General features: G+C 36.1%; 1 protein-coding gene across 2 annotated transcripts in view; it reads right to left on the bottom strand.

Moving 5' to 3' along the window:
• Nucleotides 1-21,560, bottom strand: part of PTPN12 (protein tyrosine phosphatase non-receptor type 12) — a 69,391-nt gene that overhangs the window by 11,925 nt on the left and 35,906 nt on the right. For both annotated transcript variants that reach the window (XM_083860271.1, XM_083860272.1), the window contains exons 5-12: nucleotides 20,754-20,792; nucleotides 19,957-20,028; nucleotides 18,463-18,522; nucleotides 15,845-15,987; nucleotides 14,348-14,414; nucleotides 13,690-13,767; nucleotides 13,511-13,609; nucleotides 4,420-4,505 (exon numbers count right to left, since the gene is read on the bottom strand). In XM_083860271.1, coding sequence (XP_083716397.1) covers nucleotides 4,420-4,505; nucleotides 13,511-13,609; nucleotides 13,690-13,767; nucleotides 14,348-14,414; nucleotides 15,845-15,987; nucleotides 18,463-18,522; nucleotides 19,957-20,028; nucleotides 20,754-20,792 — 644 coding nt within the window. The remainder of the gene's footprint in view (nucleotides 1-4,419; nucleotides 4,506-13,510; nucleotides 13,610-13,689; nucleotides 13,768-14,347; nucleotides 14,415-15,844; nucleotides 15,988-18,462; nucleotides 18,523-19,956; nucleotides 20,029-20,753; nucleotides 20,793-21,560) is intronic.

Raw genomic sequence — 21,560 nt, 5'->3', positions numbered from 1 at the left:
AAAGAAAGCCAGGCTATTCAAGTAAGAGACACAAGCTTCCCTGTATTATACCTTTAAATAAACACATATGGTTGCAAAATCTCACTATGTGATAAAAAAATAGAAAGCTTTGTCATGACTCAGCCTTCAAGTGCCTCTTCAGATACAACTGCTCCTGATTATCTTGGAATGCCACTACTTGGTACTTCCTCATTTACAGCTGGATATGCAATTTCCCTGGGTGGTTGAGGCAGATTTTTCATGCACCTTTATTGCCACACAAGCCTGAGCAGCTGATGCAGTGCCCTAGTGCCAGTGGCTTCTCAGGTGTCAGGTAAACCATGAATTAGGCAATAACAACTTTTTAAAATTATTTTTCGTAATAACAATTACACACAATTTGTCAAAAGTACTATAGTTTGTAAAAAAAAATAAAGAAAGCCTTCCCACAGCTTTCAACTAAAAACGTATACATGAAAAAAGCCATTTATTGCTGTCTCTGCAATATATTATACATTTTTAGAATGTTTTAAAATCCAATCCATTCTACTCCTAATGGAAAAGAGCTGTATTACTAAAACTCTGCACAATGAGTTCAGATTTAAATGAAATTTGGCCAGTGTTCAAAAGAAAAAAAGCCTTAAGTAATCCATGGTTATTCTATGGAGCATACTGTAGGGTGTTTCAAATAAAAGAGAGTGATGCCAAGGTCATGGAATGCAGCTGCTATGAATAACCAAAAATAGATACCAAGCTCTACCTCCTCCCTCATAATTAAAATAGGAAAATTAAACTCAACATAACCAGGCTGAAGCTAGATAACCATATTATTCTACTCCAGCAATAAATCACTGCCATCCATATGAAAGAAAAGCTGCAGTCCAGTGAGTGAAGCTGTTGCAAATGTACTACAAATAATTTATATAAAAGTACAATGAATTAATAAAAAGAACCAGCTGGTGAATTTATCTCTTAAAATTTACTTACTGAGGCTTTTTGGTTTTTTTTTAATTGTGGCATAAAAATTAGAGACAGTTAACTAAGAAGGAACACCCATCAATGAGTTTTATTTTAGCTTTGCAGGAGATAGAAAGAGATGGTTTGCAGGGCTTGAAACAAAACAGAATAATACATAACACTGGAAAGGTATTTACTACCATTAGACTGAAGTCCAAACAGAATCTGATGAGAAGTTAAACTGCTACAGTATTTCACCTTTTCTCCTTCAGACAGCAGCACACAGCTCTTCGTTATACTGCATACAAAAAAGCTGTTAAATCATCTTGGCTTTTTATGAGTTTATTCTAAGTTTATGCTTTGATTTCAAAGTGCATTTGAACTTGAAAATAAAGAACTTTTTGTAACCAAAATACAGCTTGACTAAAACAAACCACCTCTTTCCCCAAAAACTTCAGAATCAACTACTAAGTACACAGATATTTCAAGGACTAATACATAGAAGTTATTAATGTGCTCCCTCTGAATTCTGACACATCAGTCACGTAAAATCAAGCACAGTCCTAAATTGTAAACTTAAAACTTAAGTTTTTTAGCAGTCTTACATCTAACAAAGTTAAACCTTACTTATGCCCTCTTGTTAGCCTGAACATAATTAAAACATGACTAATGAAGACTTTCCATCCCCTCGAGTCCTCTAAAGAAAGGTGACTTTCACAAGAAGTGATCATCAACTGCCAAGCCAAGCAATTTCTAGGATCAGGTGCTGATGTATGCACTAATGAGTTGTTCTTGTTTACCTCTGTAATAACCGAGGAGTAATATTAGAATTTTTTTATGTTGACATCAAATGGAGAGAGACATTAAGCTAAATGACTGCACTCACATATTGTACAGTGAGTTTAATTACATTACAGCATTACAAGGTGATAAAAGACTGGAAGGCAATTCCAAAACCTCTGCAAAACAACTACAGCTAGATGCTTCATGTGACCTAAATAAATAAAATACCAATTTAATACCAATATAATAACAATATCCTAAAGATACTTTTAACTGCCAAGAAGACATAAAAGCAGCCTAGCAAGTATCACTCCTTCCCTAATACATGTCCAGGCCAAAGCAAGTACTAAAAGGATTAATTATACCTCTCTGAGTAAGCTTCCTACTTTACATGATAAAAGTCTTCAGTGACATCTCATCCTTAGCACAGACATGAGAGTTTACATATTAGCTGCACTTTCAGAAAAAGAGGTCCTAAAGTCTAAAGAAGATACTGAGCTGATTTAATTATAATATTACAAACTGACCAAGAGATGGTGAGAAAGCCTCTTCAGAGACCTTCAGAGAAAAATTCTGCCATGTCCTGAGTGGTGAGCCAGTGGAAAGGGCTGCAGAGATGTCACCATCTCATCCTGCAGACATGGGGCTGTCAGAAAACCACTAACAGCTATCACAGACTTTACTGTCTAAGGAAACATGGCTTAGTCCAGTAACAATATGGAAAACAAAAATCCCGAGGCAAATAAAAAACCCCAACTGTTCTCCTGCTCTCTCAGGATCATCTCAGGCAAGTTCACCTGAAACCAAGCTGGCCCAAAGTACTCTGCACTATCAGTCCCTATATAGCCCTTTTTGCTTTTGAAAACAAAGCAAATGTTAAACCTTCTCTAAAAAAATGCAGCTTGCTTTACTAAATACACATTATAAAGCCATTTATAACAGATTATAAAAAATGTAAAAACCTTATTTCTTTTCAAAAATAGTAGCTTTAGCAACTTGCTTGTAACTTCTTCAGAGACAGTGCATGTAAAACTCAAGTACACATTTGGCTGGCAACCTAAAAGTGTTTCCTTGTGCATATGGGGATTAAATTAGAATGTTTCACTAATTCTGCTCTCCCATCCTCCCCAGGAAAAGGATGTTCATCTATGCCAAAACATCCACAATACACAAAACCTGGCTCTATGTCCTGACTGAATCAGGCTGTAGAATTGAAATAATTACCCCCCACATCAAGAAAAAACATGCTCATTAGTGGGTATTTTGAGCAGATGTGACTAATAGCAAATAAAGTCTTTCCTCAGAAGCATCTTCCAGGAGGAGTTTAATTAATTGTTTTTCAAAAATAATCTCCCTTTTAGAAAGACAACAGCTTTGCTAAAAGCTTCCATTTATTCACCTCTAAGAAACCAATCTGCCTGCCCCTGCTGGCAGATGGGAAAGTATGATTTTATGGAAACAGGCCCAAAAACCCCCCCAGGCTTTAAGGAGAGATTAAAAGATTTTAACTTAATGCAGCAAGTAAAGAACAATGCTGTGCAGATAAGACAGATGTGTGCTTAAACATGAATTACATGAATTATACATATGTTAATATTACATGAATATATAAAAATTATACAGGCTAAGATTTTTTCAAGGAACACTAGTAAGGAAATCACCTATTGGACAGAAATAATATTTCTAAGCTCAGTGATGAAGTTTTAAGAGCTTGTAACTCATCATGAACACGGGTTAACTGACTCCTCTGGCATCATCTTAATCTACATAATTGAATACAATCACATTACCATCAAATCAAATAAGGTAGAAAAATATATTGCCTACATAGCATCAACCATGTAATTTGTTTGTAAAAAGCTCCAACTTATTTCAATCTCTTTCTTTATTTTAAAGGAATTATACTTTACTTATACCTACATGTTATGCATGAATATGAAGTGGCTGGTGGTTTCTTACATCATTTGACAACTTCAGGAAACTCAAGTGCTCACCTTATATTTAACTACAGGCAAAGTAACACAGGCAGGATCACCTGGCAAAGGCTGCTCTAAGCTCTCTGCAAACCAGCTGGGAGAATTGGACACCTGGTTCAGGAGCTGCTTCTTTAACTGTCTTAACACTTGGGTTGGGTACCCGTTTTAGGCTGATGAATCTGTTGGTTCAGATTTACTTTTGGCTTCTGTAAAGCTATGCCTAGGCATTGTAGGAGCTAGAGAAGATTTTCCTCTGCTGAATGAAAGGATTGGTGAGACCAATTCTTCTTGTCAATAGTAACAGCATTTGGTTGCCATACTCTAGTCAAAAACAGTACTTGTCTGAGATTTTTCTGGAATAAATGGGTATGTTTCATTATGGTTTTGTCTCCAAAAATGAGGGTTCAGTCATTATTTGAGGCTATTTTAAGTTCGTTTTGCTACTATCACCTAGCAGAATTAAAACACAAGTAGATCTAACATATCTGACTAGTAAATTTATCCACTCACAGAAAATAATTGCAAAGTTGGTATATTTAAACACAGAATTCCCAAAGGTACTGTAGCTTATATTTAGAGTCAATTACAAGACTTCTATTCACATTATGTATATTTCTATTTATAAACACAACATATTCATCTTAAGTCTTTATAGTATCAGTAGCTTTATTCTACTTTTTATTCATCTTTCAGCTTAAAATAGCACAGGAGCACAGTTAATTACCTGCGGGTCCGTGGAGGCTTTGGTGGAGGAGAATCCTGTTTCTCAGCATCTGTAGAACTGACAGCATTTTCTGTGTTATTTTCATCCTGATTAAAAGAAAAAAGGGTATTTTTACTCATGGCTGTAAAGCTGATACACACAATATTTGCCCTGTGAGGTCCAAAGATCTGTAATGACACCTGGCAGTAACATATAACAATATGACCTATTTTTGGCTATAATATAAAGATCACTTTGAAAACTCTATTGTAAATGCACAAAATTATTTTTTATCTTGTGTATCCAACTTGAGATTTTTCTGACTGAGGATTCTGCCATTGAACAGCTTGCCATTGAACAATCCGCTAGAGAAAATATTCAAAAGTTGACCTTTCTTTAGTAGAGAGCAAGCTCTCGTACACCCTCCCAATTATTCATGTTGAATAATTAAATGAATAATTGGATAATAAAGCATTTATTTTCCAGTCAGTCTAATTATCTTCACTTGAACAATCACTCCAGTGAAGATAAGAATAATCTACAGTATTGTAAGGAAATGAGAATGATCTTACACTTGTGTCCTAATGCATTGATCTAAACCACTTTCAAATAATCTCCCATTTGCGTACAAGAAAGTTTAATTTACTCAGTAGAGCATGAAGACTTTAATTTCCCCTTAGGACCATAAATATAAAAAACATATATCCATACACACATGTATATACATGTAAAATACAGTTGTGGGTTAACCCTGGGAGGCAGCTAAGCCCCACAGAGCCATTCTCTCATTTCTCCGCCCCTGGAGGGTAAAGAGGAACAGCAGGAAAACTCGTGGGTCAAGACAAAATTGTTCAGCAGGTAAAGGAGAAGTGGGAGAAGATAAAAAAAAAAGTCAAACAAAAGCAAACACTCAACCTTCCACAGGTGGGCCTTTGCCAGTTCCTGACTGTGCAAACATTGTTCAGCAACAGCTGCAGCATTAGCTACAACCAACCATCAGCAGTTTTCACCACAGATTTAAAACACAGCACCCCAAGAGTGACTATCAACACTGTTTCAACCCAGCCACTAAGCCAAAATAAGGAAAACACCATGTATGATTAAAAATCAAAACAGAACATGCAACAGTCTAGAGCTGACATACCATTTCCACACATGTGCCAAAGACCCAACAAAACCAAGGAGGACCTTAGTGTTATCTTAACTTTAATGCTTATTTTACCTAATGGCTTTTCTTGCAGGAGTTCTCTTTTGAAAAGCAATCTTAAAAAAGAACAACAAATATCCCCAATCGGTGTAATACATTTCAAAGCACCATACCACACTGAGGCAATAGGGTCTGCTATCTGCCAGCCTACCTGCTGAGACTGGTGATACAGACTGACCTTCTTCAGTCTTACAGAACAAAAGGGAATTCCCTGATAAATTTCTATTTCAGATATGATAGTTGCATTTGAATTCAGTGAGCAATTTTTGCTTTGGAAGGGAAACTACATGTTGCCTCAACAGTTAACTAACTTCACTTAAATTTAGATTAGTTAGTTTTGTGTTTTTAATTTCTATTACTTGTCTTAAAAAGTTACCATACTGCCGTTGGCTACTGTGAAGAGTCTATTATCAAATTATATTCCTCAGTTTACTAAGTGGAGCTTTACCTGTGAAGAAAAAAATTAACTATTGTGATCTTTCTTACTGTTTTTCCCTAACTGCCCCCATTAACTCGCTGTCAAATATAATATTGCACAAGTACTCCAGCAGAAATACTCAATTGTTCCTTAATGAATGGATTGTGTTAGCCCTTTCAGGGAAATGGCACAGGGAGTTCATTGTCCTGTTGACCACTAGCTGTAACTATCAGGGGTTTTTTGGAGTAAGATTCAATTAGCAGATAAAAGCCACTCACAGTTAAATGAACACAAGTGAAGCTCCTAATGCAGTCAATCAAAGTTGTTTGGTTTTCATAGAATCATAGAACAGTTTGTGTAGGAAGGGACTGCCAAAGGCCATTTAATCCACACCTCCCTGCAATGAGCAGGGACATCTTTAAAAAGATCAAAGTTACCCAGAACCCAGACAAACTGGCCTTGGCTGTTGTCAGGAATGCCAGGATGGGGCATCTACAGTCTCTCTGGGCAACTTGTTCCAGTGTTTCATCACTCTCATAAAACATTTTTTCTAGTCTGAATATCTTTGAATTTAAAACCATTACACTTTGTCCTACTGCAACAGGCCCTGCCAACAAACTCTGTCCCCATCTTTCTTATAAGCCTCCTTGAAGTACTACAAGGCCACAATAAGGTGTCCCTGGAGCCTTCTTTCCTCCAGGCTGAACAACCACAACTCTCTCAGTCTGCCTTCTTAGGAGACCTGTTCATCCCTCTGTTCATCTTTGTGTTCCTCCTATTGGACTCACTCCAAGTGGTCCTTCCTGTGCTGGAGACCCCAGGGCTGGATGCAGTACCCAAGGTGGGGTCTCACAGGTATGGAGTAGAGGGGCAGAATCACCTCCCTGTTTGCATCCACATTTGGGGTCCTCAGCACCAGAAACATCCAACTCCTCTTACCAGCTCCTCTCAAAAAAGTAAAGAATCAATTTCCTACCTTTTGACATCAAGTAATGAGTGACCATATAGATCATCATGCCTTTAACAAATATGGACATTAATTTTATTGCCTCATTCAGGGAGGGGACCATGCTGCAACTTGGTGCCAAAGATGCTGAGGCTCCCAGTATTCAACAATAAACTCCATTTCCTGCTCAATGGTTGTGTCATGTTCCTCCCCACTTCCCTCAGTTGTGCAATGCAAACTCTGAATCTCTCCCTTAAGTATTTGTTCCAATGCACTAAGTGCATTGGTATTGTACAAAAAAGGCTCCCCTTACTCATAAATACTAACAACCAAAGCTAGAAATGAATGCATCCTAAACAACTGCATCCTGAGAACAGAGCAGGCTGCTGGCCTTGCCCCAGCACCACACCACATCCCAGTTTCACAAGGCAGAAAAATATCAGACAGAGTGAGACTCTACAGGAGTTCCTCCCCCTCACCAACTTCTCCATCCTACAACAGATCGGAAAAGTCTCCCAGTTCAGTTCCACTAGAACAGAAGTTTTCAGGAACACATTTCTTATTTATGCACTCAGTTTTCTAAAGGGTATTGGCAAGGGAAAGGGTGTGCCTGTTGGCTCTAGACTAACTTGTCCAGAAAACAAACCAGCAGCTGCATCCCTGTCCTTCTATGTTTGTAAAGTGAAGTGTTTGTGAACAGAATGTTTCCTGAGATATGCTTTTCTCACAGGCAGAAGAAAAAGCTTATTAAAGAAGCTAACATATGTCAAAGCTTTTTAAAACTCCACATATACAGTAAGAAGCTGTTTCTAGTTGAGACAGGCAGAAGTAGCTGAAAAGGCACTGCCATTTTTGCTACCAATAACAAAACGTATGTATAAGCCTCAGAAAAATGAATATAAACTCAAATGTCCAAGACACATACACAACCACAGAGTTCATGTAAACAATTCCTTTAAAAAAAAATTAATCCCCCAAACCAAACAAAACCCAACAAGAAAACCTGCACACACAAAATGGTACTTTCACATTTAACACCAGAATAGCCAGTGGTTACCCCAATTTTCTATGCAGGGAAGGCTTCAGGCAGAGGGGTGTTCAAAACTTTCACTTGTACATCAGGTTAAACTCCAGATCCATTAACTGTTTTAGTTACATTGAATGAGGAGGAGCAAGAATAATTATAGGAATTACTGTCACCAAAAAGAGAGGTACTTTGCTGCTCTCCTTAATTAGCTCAATGGATTGATGTTTCTGTGAAGTCTTTGCTTACTTTTAGAGAAGTCATTCCCTGTTACTATTTCTCAGTTTTCTGTTACAAGAAATAGGGAATAACCAGTATTTTGAGTATTTATACCCTTGAGTGACACCAACTCACAGATTTCCCTGTCATATATCAAACTAAGCAAATAGGCAAACATGCAGAAAAACTAGCACAGAGCAGAAAGGAGGAAGCTCAGCTCTGAAAGTGAATGTAGGGTATCTCACTGGGATGACTGCATCTGTTGAGAAGAGCAGATGGGGGTATTAAGAAAAAGCCTTCCACAGCCTTCCTAAGCACAGCTTATCGACATCAGTCAACACTCCCTTGCTTCTCTAGACAGATGTTACATTCTCGGGCAGAGCACAATTTTTAAAAGTATGAGCTTAGACAAACCAGGACAACACACATAGCTCACAGGGGTCACCATACAGAATAACGTTTTAAAAATGGATTAACAAATGTGCAATTCACTAAGTGTTCAGTGTAGCACCCTGCTTTCTCACAGAAGACAACTATCCTACTGTGGAAGGCTTCTCACTGCAACATGGGTAAACAAAAGAACAGGATCTTCCCCCGACCTTTGTGCAACCTTGCATCAAATGCTCAACACTTCAAGACTTCCCTTGGAGCTGCTCCCCTGAGAAAGCAGCTACTGAGATCAAGTGAAACTGCTCATAGTTAGGAATTTCTAGGTATTCTGTTAAATTGCACATATAGAGACATGTGCATACCTACTTATGAAAGACTACATTAACAAATGACCAGACCATAAACTCAAATACTTCATGTTGATTGCCCCATGTCTACTAAACTGCAGAGTAACTTATGTTCCTGTAGTAATGCAGAGAAACAAGGAATTCTCATGGCAAATGCATCCAGCTTGCTAAGGTAACCCATACTGTGTTACCACCTCTCAAGGGGGGTTTTTTCCCCACCTGCTTCCTCCATTGGCTCAATCACCAAAGAGTGCTGTCACTAACTGCAAGCAAATACAGGATCATAGTCTTAGACTCTGATTGCATACACATTGCCAAACCTTTTGCCCAGGAATTGCAATGTATCGTTTTCTTTTGGAACTCACAGTGGAAATATTTAATATCATTCAGAAGCTTTCTGTACTGGTAAAATATTGGCAAATTTACTGCAAAGACTCCTCCAGAAGCAATCTTATGTTTTCCCTTAAAAGGAATTGAGGCATTCCTTTTGCCCTTTTCATAAAACAGCATGGGAATCACTGAGCATCAGTAGATAAAAAGAGAAATACTTCAGATTGAAATGATACTCTCAAGTGACTCAGATTAAACAAAACATTCCAACAGAGGCAAAGAGATAAATGTCTCTGAAGAAATACATGATTTTTTAGAATGCTGTGATAACAAGAAATATCCTTCCAAGCTGCCAAACAGCAAAGAGAATATGAACAGCAGTCTTTTCACTTATGGTTTCTAAAACATTAATGTTTCAAATAACAACATTCTTATAGCAGCTGATTCCTCCATGACTTCTAAGAGTGCAGTCAACCACACCAACAGAGCTCTGTTGCTTTTACAGCATGAAATGCAAGATACACTGGAGAGTACAGCACTGCCAGATTTGGGAGAAAGTGTTTATTAACACAAGCTTCTACTTGTGGATGAGGACAAAACAAGGACTTGCAGTACTGTAACATGCTTGGTACTATCAAGAGAAAAAATTCAACGAGAAACATTTTTGAATTGAGAGTGAGCTTGGTTGTTTGTCTTTTAACCAATTTTCTTTTGCTGATTTCCAAACAGAACATCCAGCTTGATTAAATTCCATATGATTCAGACTTTCCAAGACAGCTACAACAGTTCACTTCAGCTCACGAAGAACCTTCTCACATAACTCATAAAATATTTCACTGATACAAATCTGACGGATACCTTATCAGATGGCCAAGACTAATGATCTCACATACATTTCAAAGCTTCCAAACACAACACCAAGTGTTATATTTTCACAGCAGTTCTAACAAAGTCAATGATGGCGAGAAACACAGCTATTGACTTGAAATACATGACAATATGATCAAGAATTTGAGTGGGAAGGGCTTTAGTCCAAGACTTTGTTCCAATTTAATTGTTTGGTAACTTGAAAGTACTACTAAGTGGGGGAGGGGAATAGTTCTGATTATCAAATTTAGCATCTGAATTCTTTTCTTATCACAAAAAAAAGGCTCCTGAGCAGCAATTCTTCACCCTGAAATTTGGCTGCTGTGAGGTACTATTGAAAGCATTGGTATCTGAGCAGAGTTTTCCTTTTTTCATTTGATTTAAATACTTAGTGTTATGTTAAACATTTGTAGTTCTACACATTCACAATTGGTATAACTAATGGTAAGAATATTAAAATACATTATACATATTCTATATGGTTTCAAATCTATCAAATTCTAATGGAAATTCTAACCTTATCAAAAGTCTATTTTCAAACACTGCATGCCTTGCTGCTTTTTACAGTATTGTTTCCAGCAGGGCAAAGCTGGCAAGTTCACAGGAACACACGTTTGGGATTGTGTCTGAGCTACTTCCCCATGAATATTGCCCCTCACTGCCAATCAGATTAACCTTTTACTGGGATGTTCCTGGCAAGCTCTGCACACAGAGCCTCTGGAACTCAACCCATTCCAAACACTGCTTGAAATGAGAACAGCATCAGGAAAAACAAAACCTTGAAACCAACCCTACAGATCACTCCAGCTCTTCACAGTATTATCCAAAGAGAATAAATGACACATTTTGTCCTCATCCCAGTAGCATCTCTTAATTAATTAATAATAATATATCCAAACTAGCACATGAATTTTACTCAGAATTGTTTTCACTGGACATAATTAAAGTCGTTCCTATCGAAGATTTCATAGTTGCTGTAGCATCTGCAGGCAGAGTAACATATATGAAGGAGCCTTAGAATATTACATTGTATTTAGTAAAGTTACCTGAAAACTTCCTGCCTCAGAATTAGTTTTTTAACCAAGATACATCCCAGAATGCTTGTTTTCTAAAAGAAAGCAAACTAGAAAACTTCCAGGGAAAATCAGATATTATATACAACAGACTCTACATAATACCCCTGGAGGTAAAAAAGGAGCTTTGTCAGAATATCAAAGTGATGTCTCAAGTGAGCTTCAAAGGTTTGAGAACCAGGTTAAAACTATAAGAAAATATTTAACTGGATATGTGAGGTTTCCCCTATAAATCCAGAATAGAAGCAAAGCCTATACCAATTCATTCCTTGAAAGCAAATTTTCTAACAAATGGATAGTAGCAAATTTAAGTACAAAACTTTTAGATACAGAAATTCTTCACCACAAGACTTTTTTCCATTCAACCTTTCTGCAGAATTATTCAAGTAACAGTAGGAAGAAGCATCATTTCCCAAAATCAAAAAGGCTATCCCTAGTCAGACAGAGATTTACTTTGCCTGTTTCCAGCAGTGACCAAAAGGGAACTTCCAGGGAAGAATAAGATCAGAGCAGGCATATAGGGATCCTTCCCTAGAATGTTTTCCCACAGATTGCAACCCTGGAATTTCATAGGCCAGAGGTTAGTGAAACTCATGGAAGAAGATGCCAAAATGGTGAGATATTTACCCCAAAGATACAGGCTTTCAGCTGCAAGGAGCTCTGCAGTTTCACGTTGCATTTTTTATAAAAACGTCACTTTTTTACTAAGTCTTCCAGGTCTCACTGGTATTCCTTAGAAAAAGTTAATAATAGCTTTCTGTTGTTACTCAGCCCCTGCTGTATCTAACCTCAGCCATTTTTTCTCCACCTCAGTCTGGCGGTTCTTTGGATTGAGCCTTCCAACACCTTTGATCCTTTGTCCAGTTGTTTCATGTTCAAATTCTGGAACATGCTTTTCAGATAAGCAGACTTGACATGCAGTCAGCAGTCAAACAGCAAGGTACCCACACAATGACATTAGATTCCCTGCTCTTACTAGTTTCCAAGTAACTGCTAAAATTCAATTTCCTTTACAACTCGTTGATTATAAACCAAGATCATATCCAAGTAAAACTCAAAACTCACACTTTTTAAACATCACCACCTTTACAGAGCTGAGATTCATCCCTCTCTCACCCCTATGTACATTACCATTCATTTTCCATTTAGTCTTGTTTAATTAGTCAGCAAATCTCTCAAGCTGTGCTGAAGTCAGCACTTGCCTTTGTTACAGAGTATCACCACACTGTGCCGCAGTTTTACCCATCTTCTGGAATATATAAATCATTTAGTATATATAGTAATAGGAATAAGTAAATAAGAGACATTTTTTGATTCTATATAAGAGCACAGACACAGGCCAGATTTTAGTCAAATAACCAGAAGATACAGTAGACTGCTCTACCTATTATTTTATGATCAAAACTCAAGTACTTAGAAATTACTTCTGTAAAAAGCTGATCAATCTGCATATTCCAAACCCTGCCATGCTCATTTCTTAGGGAAAAAAAAATCCCACATCAGCTTAATCAAATCTGTAACAAATAAAAGAAGCCAGCCCTATCCCTATTGCATTTACTCAACAGGCTTCTTGTCATGACTAAAGACCTCATAAGTACTGCATGGACTGATACAAATTCTTAGGAGTTAGCAGAAGGGTGGATGTCTTTAATTCAAGAATTGAAAACATTCTAGACTTCCTAGAAAGCACAGCAGAGGACAGCTAAATCCCTAAAATAAATGGGATGCTTAATAAAAGGACATTTAAAATTGCTTCCAGATATTTCAGAGTCCTGAAGATACCACTCATACTCCCTCTAGAGAGCCATGGAATCTACACCAATTAGGGACAGAAAATCACTGAATAAACAAAACACAATCCAGGGACAAAGGGTGGTACAGGATTCTGGGACTGTGGGAGGGAAAGAATATATTCATCCAAAAAGCTGTGTTTCACACAGTGCCCAACAACAGCCAAGAAAACATATCTAAACATAAAGAAGAGAATAAACCTACAGGGGACATGAAATTTAAAGAGAAAGGCCAGAAAGACAGAAAAATCCTCAAATACTGTGAATACCAATGAAGAATATTTTTTCCATTTCCTTCTCCTTTCCTAAAAGGGTAGAGCATGAAGCTCCCTGACAAAAGCATTTTAAACTTGTTTTTCTCTCCTCTAATCTATTTCAATGCCAGCAGTACTTTAAAAAACATGAGAACTTAATAAGATCACACCATTGAACACTTTAAAAACAACTTCACAGGAGAATTTTCATCAGAAGCTAACAGCTACATATGGGAAAGACACCTACCACTCCATCTGCAATCTTCCAGTCTGCACAACTTTCATATTTTTGCAGTTGCTTTTCAAACAGTTGTGCTATGGCTCGATGGACAAGTTCATACTGCTCCTACAACAAGGTACCAGATAAAAATTAATGCACAAGATTTTTTATAAGAATACTGATATACATTTTAAAACAAACTTTACCTTTGTTTGCACTGCAGAATGCCTCTGTGTCCTCATTTCCTGTATTAAATTAAATACATTGAATTCTTCAGGTATTTTCTGAAATACAGAAACAAGTGAATTACAATGACATAACTGTCAGAACAACAATACAAAAGCTGCTAAACATTAAAAAAAAGGTGTAACTTTTATAGGTAAAATTAATCCTGTTCTCTCCACACTGCAACTATTTAATTTTTTTCTCAAAGCAACTCCAAAGTGACATTTAATTTAGACCAGATGAGAGCATTTTAAGCATTTTTGAAATTAGATATGCCATTAACGTGACACTGTGATGTTAACACTGCTTCATAATCCAGAAATCCTACAATGAAGGTACCCCTTTATATTTGACCTGCACAATAAATCAGAAAGACTGAGAAAGTTGAATTCAAAAATCAATTTATATTGAAATTTATTTTTTAAAAATTAGAATTTATAGTGACCTTTTTAGATAAAAACTTGCTGTCAAAGGAAAGTAAGCTTATACTAAAGCCCAAATGCAATAAAACTAAACATCCAACCTGACAAGAGTTCCAGAATGTCTTAAACATTTCACTATTTTTGAACACTGGGAAGCTCAATCAATCACTGTTACAAAATTACAGAATGTCATAAAACTTCCTTTAGGATTCCTTACCCCAGCTTTAAGCAAATTCCATGTATAATCTATGGCACAGATGGCTCCTGTTCTTCCACACCCTGCACTATGAACATGAACAGAGAGGTGTTAGATATTATTTCAATTTGATAAAAAAACCCCAACGCACTATAACCCACACTTATATTTCCTAAGTCCACATTAAAAAAAATTGTCCAAGTCTCTCAACTTCCATTTTAATTTCACGCCTGACGCTACAGTGTCTTAAAAATAAAATCAGCAGTGCAAAATGTAGCATTGAATCTTTTAATGCAAGTTTTCATAGCCATTTGGAACTGAAGTCATGAATGATTCAGTGCTGACAATTTTATTGCCTCTTTCTTTTGGCACATTATTCCCAGGTACTACTGCTTTATTAGGTGTGGTCTTCTCCAAGTTTAATGATAAATGATGTAAAATGGCAGAACAGAATGCATTTAAAGACTTGCCACATTTTTTTGATTTAGTATCATATCTGTATTTTCTGCATTTTAGGTAAAAAACCTAGCTCTGAAAGTTTAAGCATGACAGCAAACTATCTTATTTATTTTTTCTTAATTGTATGAATTCCTCTGTTTTACACATACAGAGTTATAATAATGCATATTCATTACAGTATAATTACACTGTTGTAAAGAATCAACATTCAGAATTATACTGACATTCAAAAAGAACAGGCTAAAGTGAATAGATTTCAGTGCTAAGTCAGTTTATGGTTTTAGACCTCACTTAACAGTGACAATTTAAAAAAAAAAAAAATGCAGCCCTTAAAGAGAATAACTAAGCTATAAAGAGTTAACAAGTCCCATGAATTTAACATGTCCTGGCTTATAAATCTGTATTCAATTTTTCCTGACATAACTCATGAACTTTTGTTGCTTTAAAGAGCATTAAAAACAATAGGCAAGATTTCCAGATAAATTGTCAGAAAGTGTCAATTCAGCAAAATATTTTCATAGCAGTTCAGTCTCAACAGTTCTTCTGTTAGCCAAATTTCAGGTCAAGGATGAAACTGTTGTTCACAAGACTTCTCAACTGGAAACTACAGTTTCACTACCACTACTGCTCATTAAAGATCTTTTTTGTCATATTAGAACACAGACAGACAGAGTTCTTAGTGATGCATGTGCTACATAGTCTCTCCTATTGAGAATGGAGCCTTTACTCCCAAGCTGATTTGCAGTGATCTTCAAAGTCTGTTTTGTCCTCAGGAGGATTTACATCTTAAGAACCTCAAAACGGGTCCCCTTTCAAAGGCTCATTCTTTTCTGATTGATATTCCGCCTTAAACTGAAGTTAAAGCAAAATTTCACTGTTGCATCACTTTTGAGAAAATGAAGCCTGTATAATTTTGAATTAAATTTTGACAGGAGATTTTTTTTTCAACTAAAATAAATAAATTCTGACTTACAACCAAAACTAGTGCATCCCATAACCAAAGTCTAAACATTAAAAAATTATAATGCTTAAAAATGAAAAGATAAATGTACTTGATACCTGCAGTGTATGCAAATAGGAACATCTTCATGTTCCTGGTATTCTCTCATCAAACTGATCATGTCCAGAATAGAATCAAAAGATGAAGGGACATCGTGGTCAGGCCAATTAACATAATGAAATTGATAGACACTACGAGTCTCCTAAGGGAGAGACAGAGAGAAAGGTGTTAATGATAACACAGATTTGAGTTTGTACCAAAGAAATAGTTCTAGGACCTTTGATTTGACAAGCAAAGTCATTTACTGGATTAAAAAACATACAGTTTATATCACTACAAAAAATAAAAGAGAAATTCTGAAGTCATGTTGGAAGTGCTGCTAAAGCATAAGAAGATGCCCTATGGGGCAGTTCAGAAGCCCCTCTCTATTATATAGGTAAAGGGCCAACAATGTTGCACCATATGAAAAAGTTCTAGGTCCTTACAGCTATAACTTGGAAATGGAGAAAGAATCTTTCATGTAGTCTTTTTCTATCTGTACTTCAGTTACTTACACTGAGGAAAAAAATGGGGGCAAAGGTGTTGTTTTGTCACATTAAAAAAATAAAGTGTGTGCATATGTGCACAGGTTCACAGAGGGAAATTAAGAAAACAACAGAAATAATCAAGACCATATCTAAATATGGATCACACTTGCAACAACAATAGATACACTTTTATTCTAGGAACGGGAGCTACAATAGTACTAAAGACAAGGTAAGAAGCACGGTTTAGAACAGCTTAGTTACTCAGCTACCTGAATCCCTGAAAATCCTCTCTTTCATCACTACCCAAAGCCTCTGCAGCCACCAGCAGAACCAGTAGCTAGTCCCATTGTCTCTTTCCATGCTGGTGTCACACCTCAAGGTTCCAGTACACCCCTCAAAGTCATGTCCTGGAGAGCATGAAGGCTTTGATCCACATTACAGTCTACAGGTTTCAAGACCTACGCAACCTTCTGTTATGTTAGAAGCAACACAGCAGGCCTCTTAAGCATGGAAGTTTATCTATTTTGATGCTTGACTTTTCTCGGCTCTATGGAAACACCATAGCTAGTTAAAACAAGAGAAAACACAGCCTAAGAAAGCACAAATTTAAAAATCGGGATGATTACGTAAAACCAAGGTCATCAGTAAAAAAGAAGAGTTATAGCTATTTATTAAGCTCCACTAAGAAATTTCACTTAATTGCTTTTTTAAAGACCAGTGACTTTTCACACTAGTAGAATAGTCACGAAAAAAAATACTTGTTTTTTTATATGAAAATCAAAAATTTAAAAGAACCTTTATAGTCCTTTTTTTTTCCTACTGACACTTATAAACAAAGTTCTTTCTTGAAAATAATCAAGTTTCAGTCAAACTGGTTTTCCTTCTAGAAATATAATAACTTTGTAGATTTACGGAAATTTTAAATCCTTCTGCATAGTTTTGTTTTTTTTTGTATGATAATCCATAGCAAATGCTACAGAAATGACAAAACACAATTATTCTGGAAAACCTGAAAGCAAATTTAAAAGGATATTACTTTATATCCCAAAAACACTTTTCCTCCCCAGTACAAAGCAATGTTTAGAACCCTTCAAAGAAAGGTGAAAAGTCTGTAATTAATTTTCCAGGAATCCTCAAGCAAATCTGCTACATAAATCTGAAGAAAAATCACTTTATCAGATGCACATATCAAATATCAACACATCTTGTTAACCCTTTCAGTTAAATTGCTCCTCATAGGAACAAACTTCTGTTTCCTTGCTAAGATCAAAAGCTCAGCACAAAGTGTAGCTTTTTTTGCTTAGTTTTTAAGCAGTACACGGGCCTCTAATTGGGACAGAAATCCCCAAAGTCAATAGCCAAACATCATTTGCATGTGTAGTATAGGCAAGCAAAATATATCAGCTACAGTTTCTGGTGTAACTGGTTTGTACAATATTCAGGTATTAAAAGAAAGGCAGGTTCTGCTTTGGGCTTTTTTTATGCAGTTCTGTTTTGATGTGCACCATTCCAAAAAATGTCACAAACCCCAATTACTGCACAGAATTTCTGTTATCTAAACTGTCTGCCAGCCCAGTCAGTTATGAGAACTAACAGAAACAAACTGATTAAGTTCATGCATTCCTAGCAAATACCGCAGACAAAAATTATTCCCCAAAATTACTCCTCTCTTCATAACTGCTGTGGTATCCATTGTTGAATTGGAACAAAACTTTGCTAAAGAAAACATAACCACAAATGAGACTAACCTGTAATAAATCGTTTATTGATGCAGATTGACAATTAAAATGACAGGTATTCTGTAAAATAGCTGCTTTGTGCTTTTACAGGAGGGCTCGACAATTTTTATTTACTGGTAACTGCTTTTCAGTCAAATGAAGTCTGATATTTGACATCTGACATTTCAGTGTAAGTTTATAAGAAACGCTTTAGCCATTTGGGAAAACAAGAACACAGATAAAAGGCAAAGTGTTTCACTATTCCTCCTTCATATACTAAGATATTAACATCATTTCCAAACATTATCATTTGTATACATAATCAGTACCTAAAACAGTGAAAATATTTTCATGACATTTTCTGACATTGTATCATTTTAGGGACTTTTGAGAAACCATTGAAGGTGAGAGCAGAAGTGACTGTGTACTTACATTTTGAAATTCAAGTAATAATGTTCTAATGAAGTAATCTGTTCTTGCTTGCTCAGCTTCCTAAACATGAGAAAACAATAATGCATTGGAAAAAAATAATAAAAATCAATATGCAACATACAGGACTTAATTAAAAGTCAAACTTTAAACTCGGGGTCTTTTTTAATTTATTGGTTTTCTATTTTTGATTTCCTCAAGAGAGGGACAATCAAAACACTGATGAACACACCAGCAAGTTAGCTTGCCACACAAGATGCGCGAAATGCATTACTTTTACTTAAATGTGTGAGTTTTGAAAGTCCTGTCTGTTCCAAAGTCATCAATAAACCATGTAAGAATATTCCTAAGTACCTCTTCTGCTTTATTTCTCCATACTTTTAATTTACAGATTCCCTTTCACAGCCATCCCTCTGTAACACTTCTGCTGTATGAACTTCAGCCTCTTACCACTCTATCCTGCCAAGTCTCCTTTTATTCTTTCCTTTTCCATGGTTTTCAATTAAAGAATCTAAAAGAATCACTAATTATCTTGGCTGTGGCCAAAAAACCTGGCTTCTAGCTCACAGAATTTTCAGATCTTCCTTTGGAATATCAAGAAAGTTTATAGCGCAGAAATCAAATAGTATTATTGTACTTTAAATATCAGTAACTTCGGAATTTGAAGATGCCTTTAAAAACTTGGTGTTACAGCTTCCCACAGAGAATTTAGGAGATTGCATATATGATTTAATGTGTTTCCATCTCCTCCTGGGAATTTACCATTTCCCATCAACAATTGCAACACTTTGCAGGTTTTAAAGCAATGCAGCCCACATACACCAGAGTCTCTAAAGGTAACATTCTCAGCTGTAGCTAAGAAGTCAACTACAATAAACACACAAACTCCTTTCAGCAGTATCACAAGGAGCAGGGCAAAAAGCAGCCAAATTTGAATCAACTTACCGTAGGAAAAGGTTACTCAGAATCTTTACAGACTAAAATTTGCAAGTATATATTTTCCTGACAAGATGAATTGAAATGCATTTAATTCTTGTTAGACTATTTCAAAGTAGTATTAATAGCTGAATAAACAGGCATGTAAACTCTTCCTGAGCACTGTAAAATGCTTCATGCTAATTAACTTAATAAAAATAACCAATTCCAGTGTTACTTTCAGTTCACTCAGAATGCACAAGTCATAACAGATAAAACAACTGCACAAGATTTTGATTTCTTGAGTATGGTACAGATGTTCAAACAGCATATAAACCTCAAGAAATAATACATGAAAAAATAAAAGACCAAGAGACACAAGTTGTCTTCTTTAAAAAAATAAAACAATTGTGGTGGATTCAAAAAATCACACAGCTTAGATGTGCACATCCTTTTGAGAGGCCTTGTGTAAAATTTAGTACTGAACTAAAAAGCCCACTGTAAAGAGTTCATTGAACATTTAAGTGACAAACCCACAAAATAATTGAAAATTAATTTCAAAAAATAAAGCTTAATACTTACACAAGAAACACGAAATGGTCCAAAGGTTACGGCTGCTTCTCCATACAGAGGCCAGTAACGTTCACATTTTTTCTGTTGAAGTAAAGAATCCTAATTTAATTCATGCATGGTACTGAAAGATGATTAACAGAAGCAGAGCAGACAATCACAACCCTGAATCCCTTATTCTGGACTTCTTTTAAGACAGTAAAATAACTTTTCTTTTGGATGACAAGAGAAAAGCAAAGCCAAGACTTCAAACAACCAACATAAATACAGGCAAAAGACACTTTACAAATTAGGATGTAAATTTCATGTCTGCCTGTACCATATGCATAAGCATCATGCAGAGGGGAACAATGAAAGCTTAGTTTTTGTGAAAGTTGGGAATTCACAATTCTGCATTTCCTTCTAAGGTCATAAGAAAAAAGAAGAGAGATTTTTTAAAAAAAATTGTTTTTGCAGCTGTATCAATGGACAGGAAATTCTGAAGGACTCAGAATTTTCATAGTTGGCCTACATCCCACAAAGTGCAAGACACTTTTTTCACAGTGACACGGCCTGTAACAAACCCTTGCTAGAGTTCTGTACACAAACACATATTCCACTGAGCTGACACCTAAATAATCATGTAACCCTACAAATGGGGCAAAGAAATCCAATCTCATGAACTACTTCCTACGTACAGAAATGTAAGGATAAGCATTCTCACTTCATCTGGCATATTATTATCACAGTTCCAGATTTGGCATACGAAGCTTCACAGCTATTGCCCCATATGGGCAAAGCTCATTTATTTTTGTATTTAGGACACATACCCTTCCCATTTCAAATTCTCGACAGGCCATTACAATTATCTGAAAAGAAAAAAAAGATGGTTCAAGTTAGATGTTTTTGTATATGTAACTTAAACCTACAGGTCACCACTTGCTTCTGTCTGGCAGATACACTTTTAGTGGTACTATAGAAGAAGCTAATTATTAATAATATTTTCTTTCCTGCATACACATGCTCTTCTAAAACAGCAACCAAGTTTCATCCTTCAAAAAATCTACATCACTAATACAACATTTCAAAGCTACTTAATTCAAATTCACTATAATCCTGTACAAATAACATATTCATTCAGTCTGACTGTAAAGTCTAAACTTCTGAAAATATAGAACCATTTGCCAACTGGAACAAACATGGCTATATTTGCTTAAAGTGACATAGAATGCATAAAATATGCATATTTTAAATGCATAACCGCCCTCCCCCCAAAAAAAACCCTGACCATCAATCAAATTTCTTAAATTAAGCCATTTCAGAAAGCATGAGTAGCACAATAAAAATGCACCATCAAGTAAGCTATTTGTTACAGTAAGTAATCATTAAGTGTCAAACAACTCTCCCCTCCTCCAAAAAAATTTTCACAAATAATTTGTCAAACCTATCCAATTTCCACAAGTATTTAAAAGTATTCTGACAAGAGCTGTTTAAACAGATGTAGAATACATAAAGCAATAACTAACCTAAAATTAACATAAAAAGAAAGGTAGGTGGTTTGGGTTTTTTTTTGTTTTGTTTTGTTTCACATGCTGGTTCTGTATTTGATTTTGTCAGTCTACATTAAATCAGAAATG

Source organism: Zosterops lateralis (genome assembly GCF_965231275.1).
Source record: "Zosterops lateralis genome assembly, chromosome: 4".
Taxonomy (NCBI): Eukaryota; Metazoa; Chordata; class Aves; order Passeriformes; family Zosteropidae; genus Zosterops; species Zosterops lateralis.
Note: the sequence above shows the minus strand (reverse complement) of the source record. Positions and strands in the feature narration are given on the sequence as shown.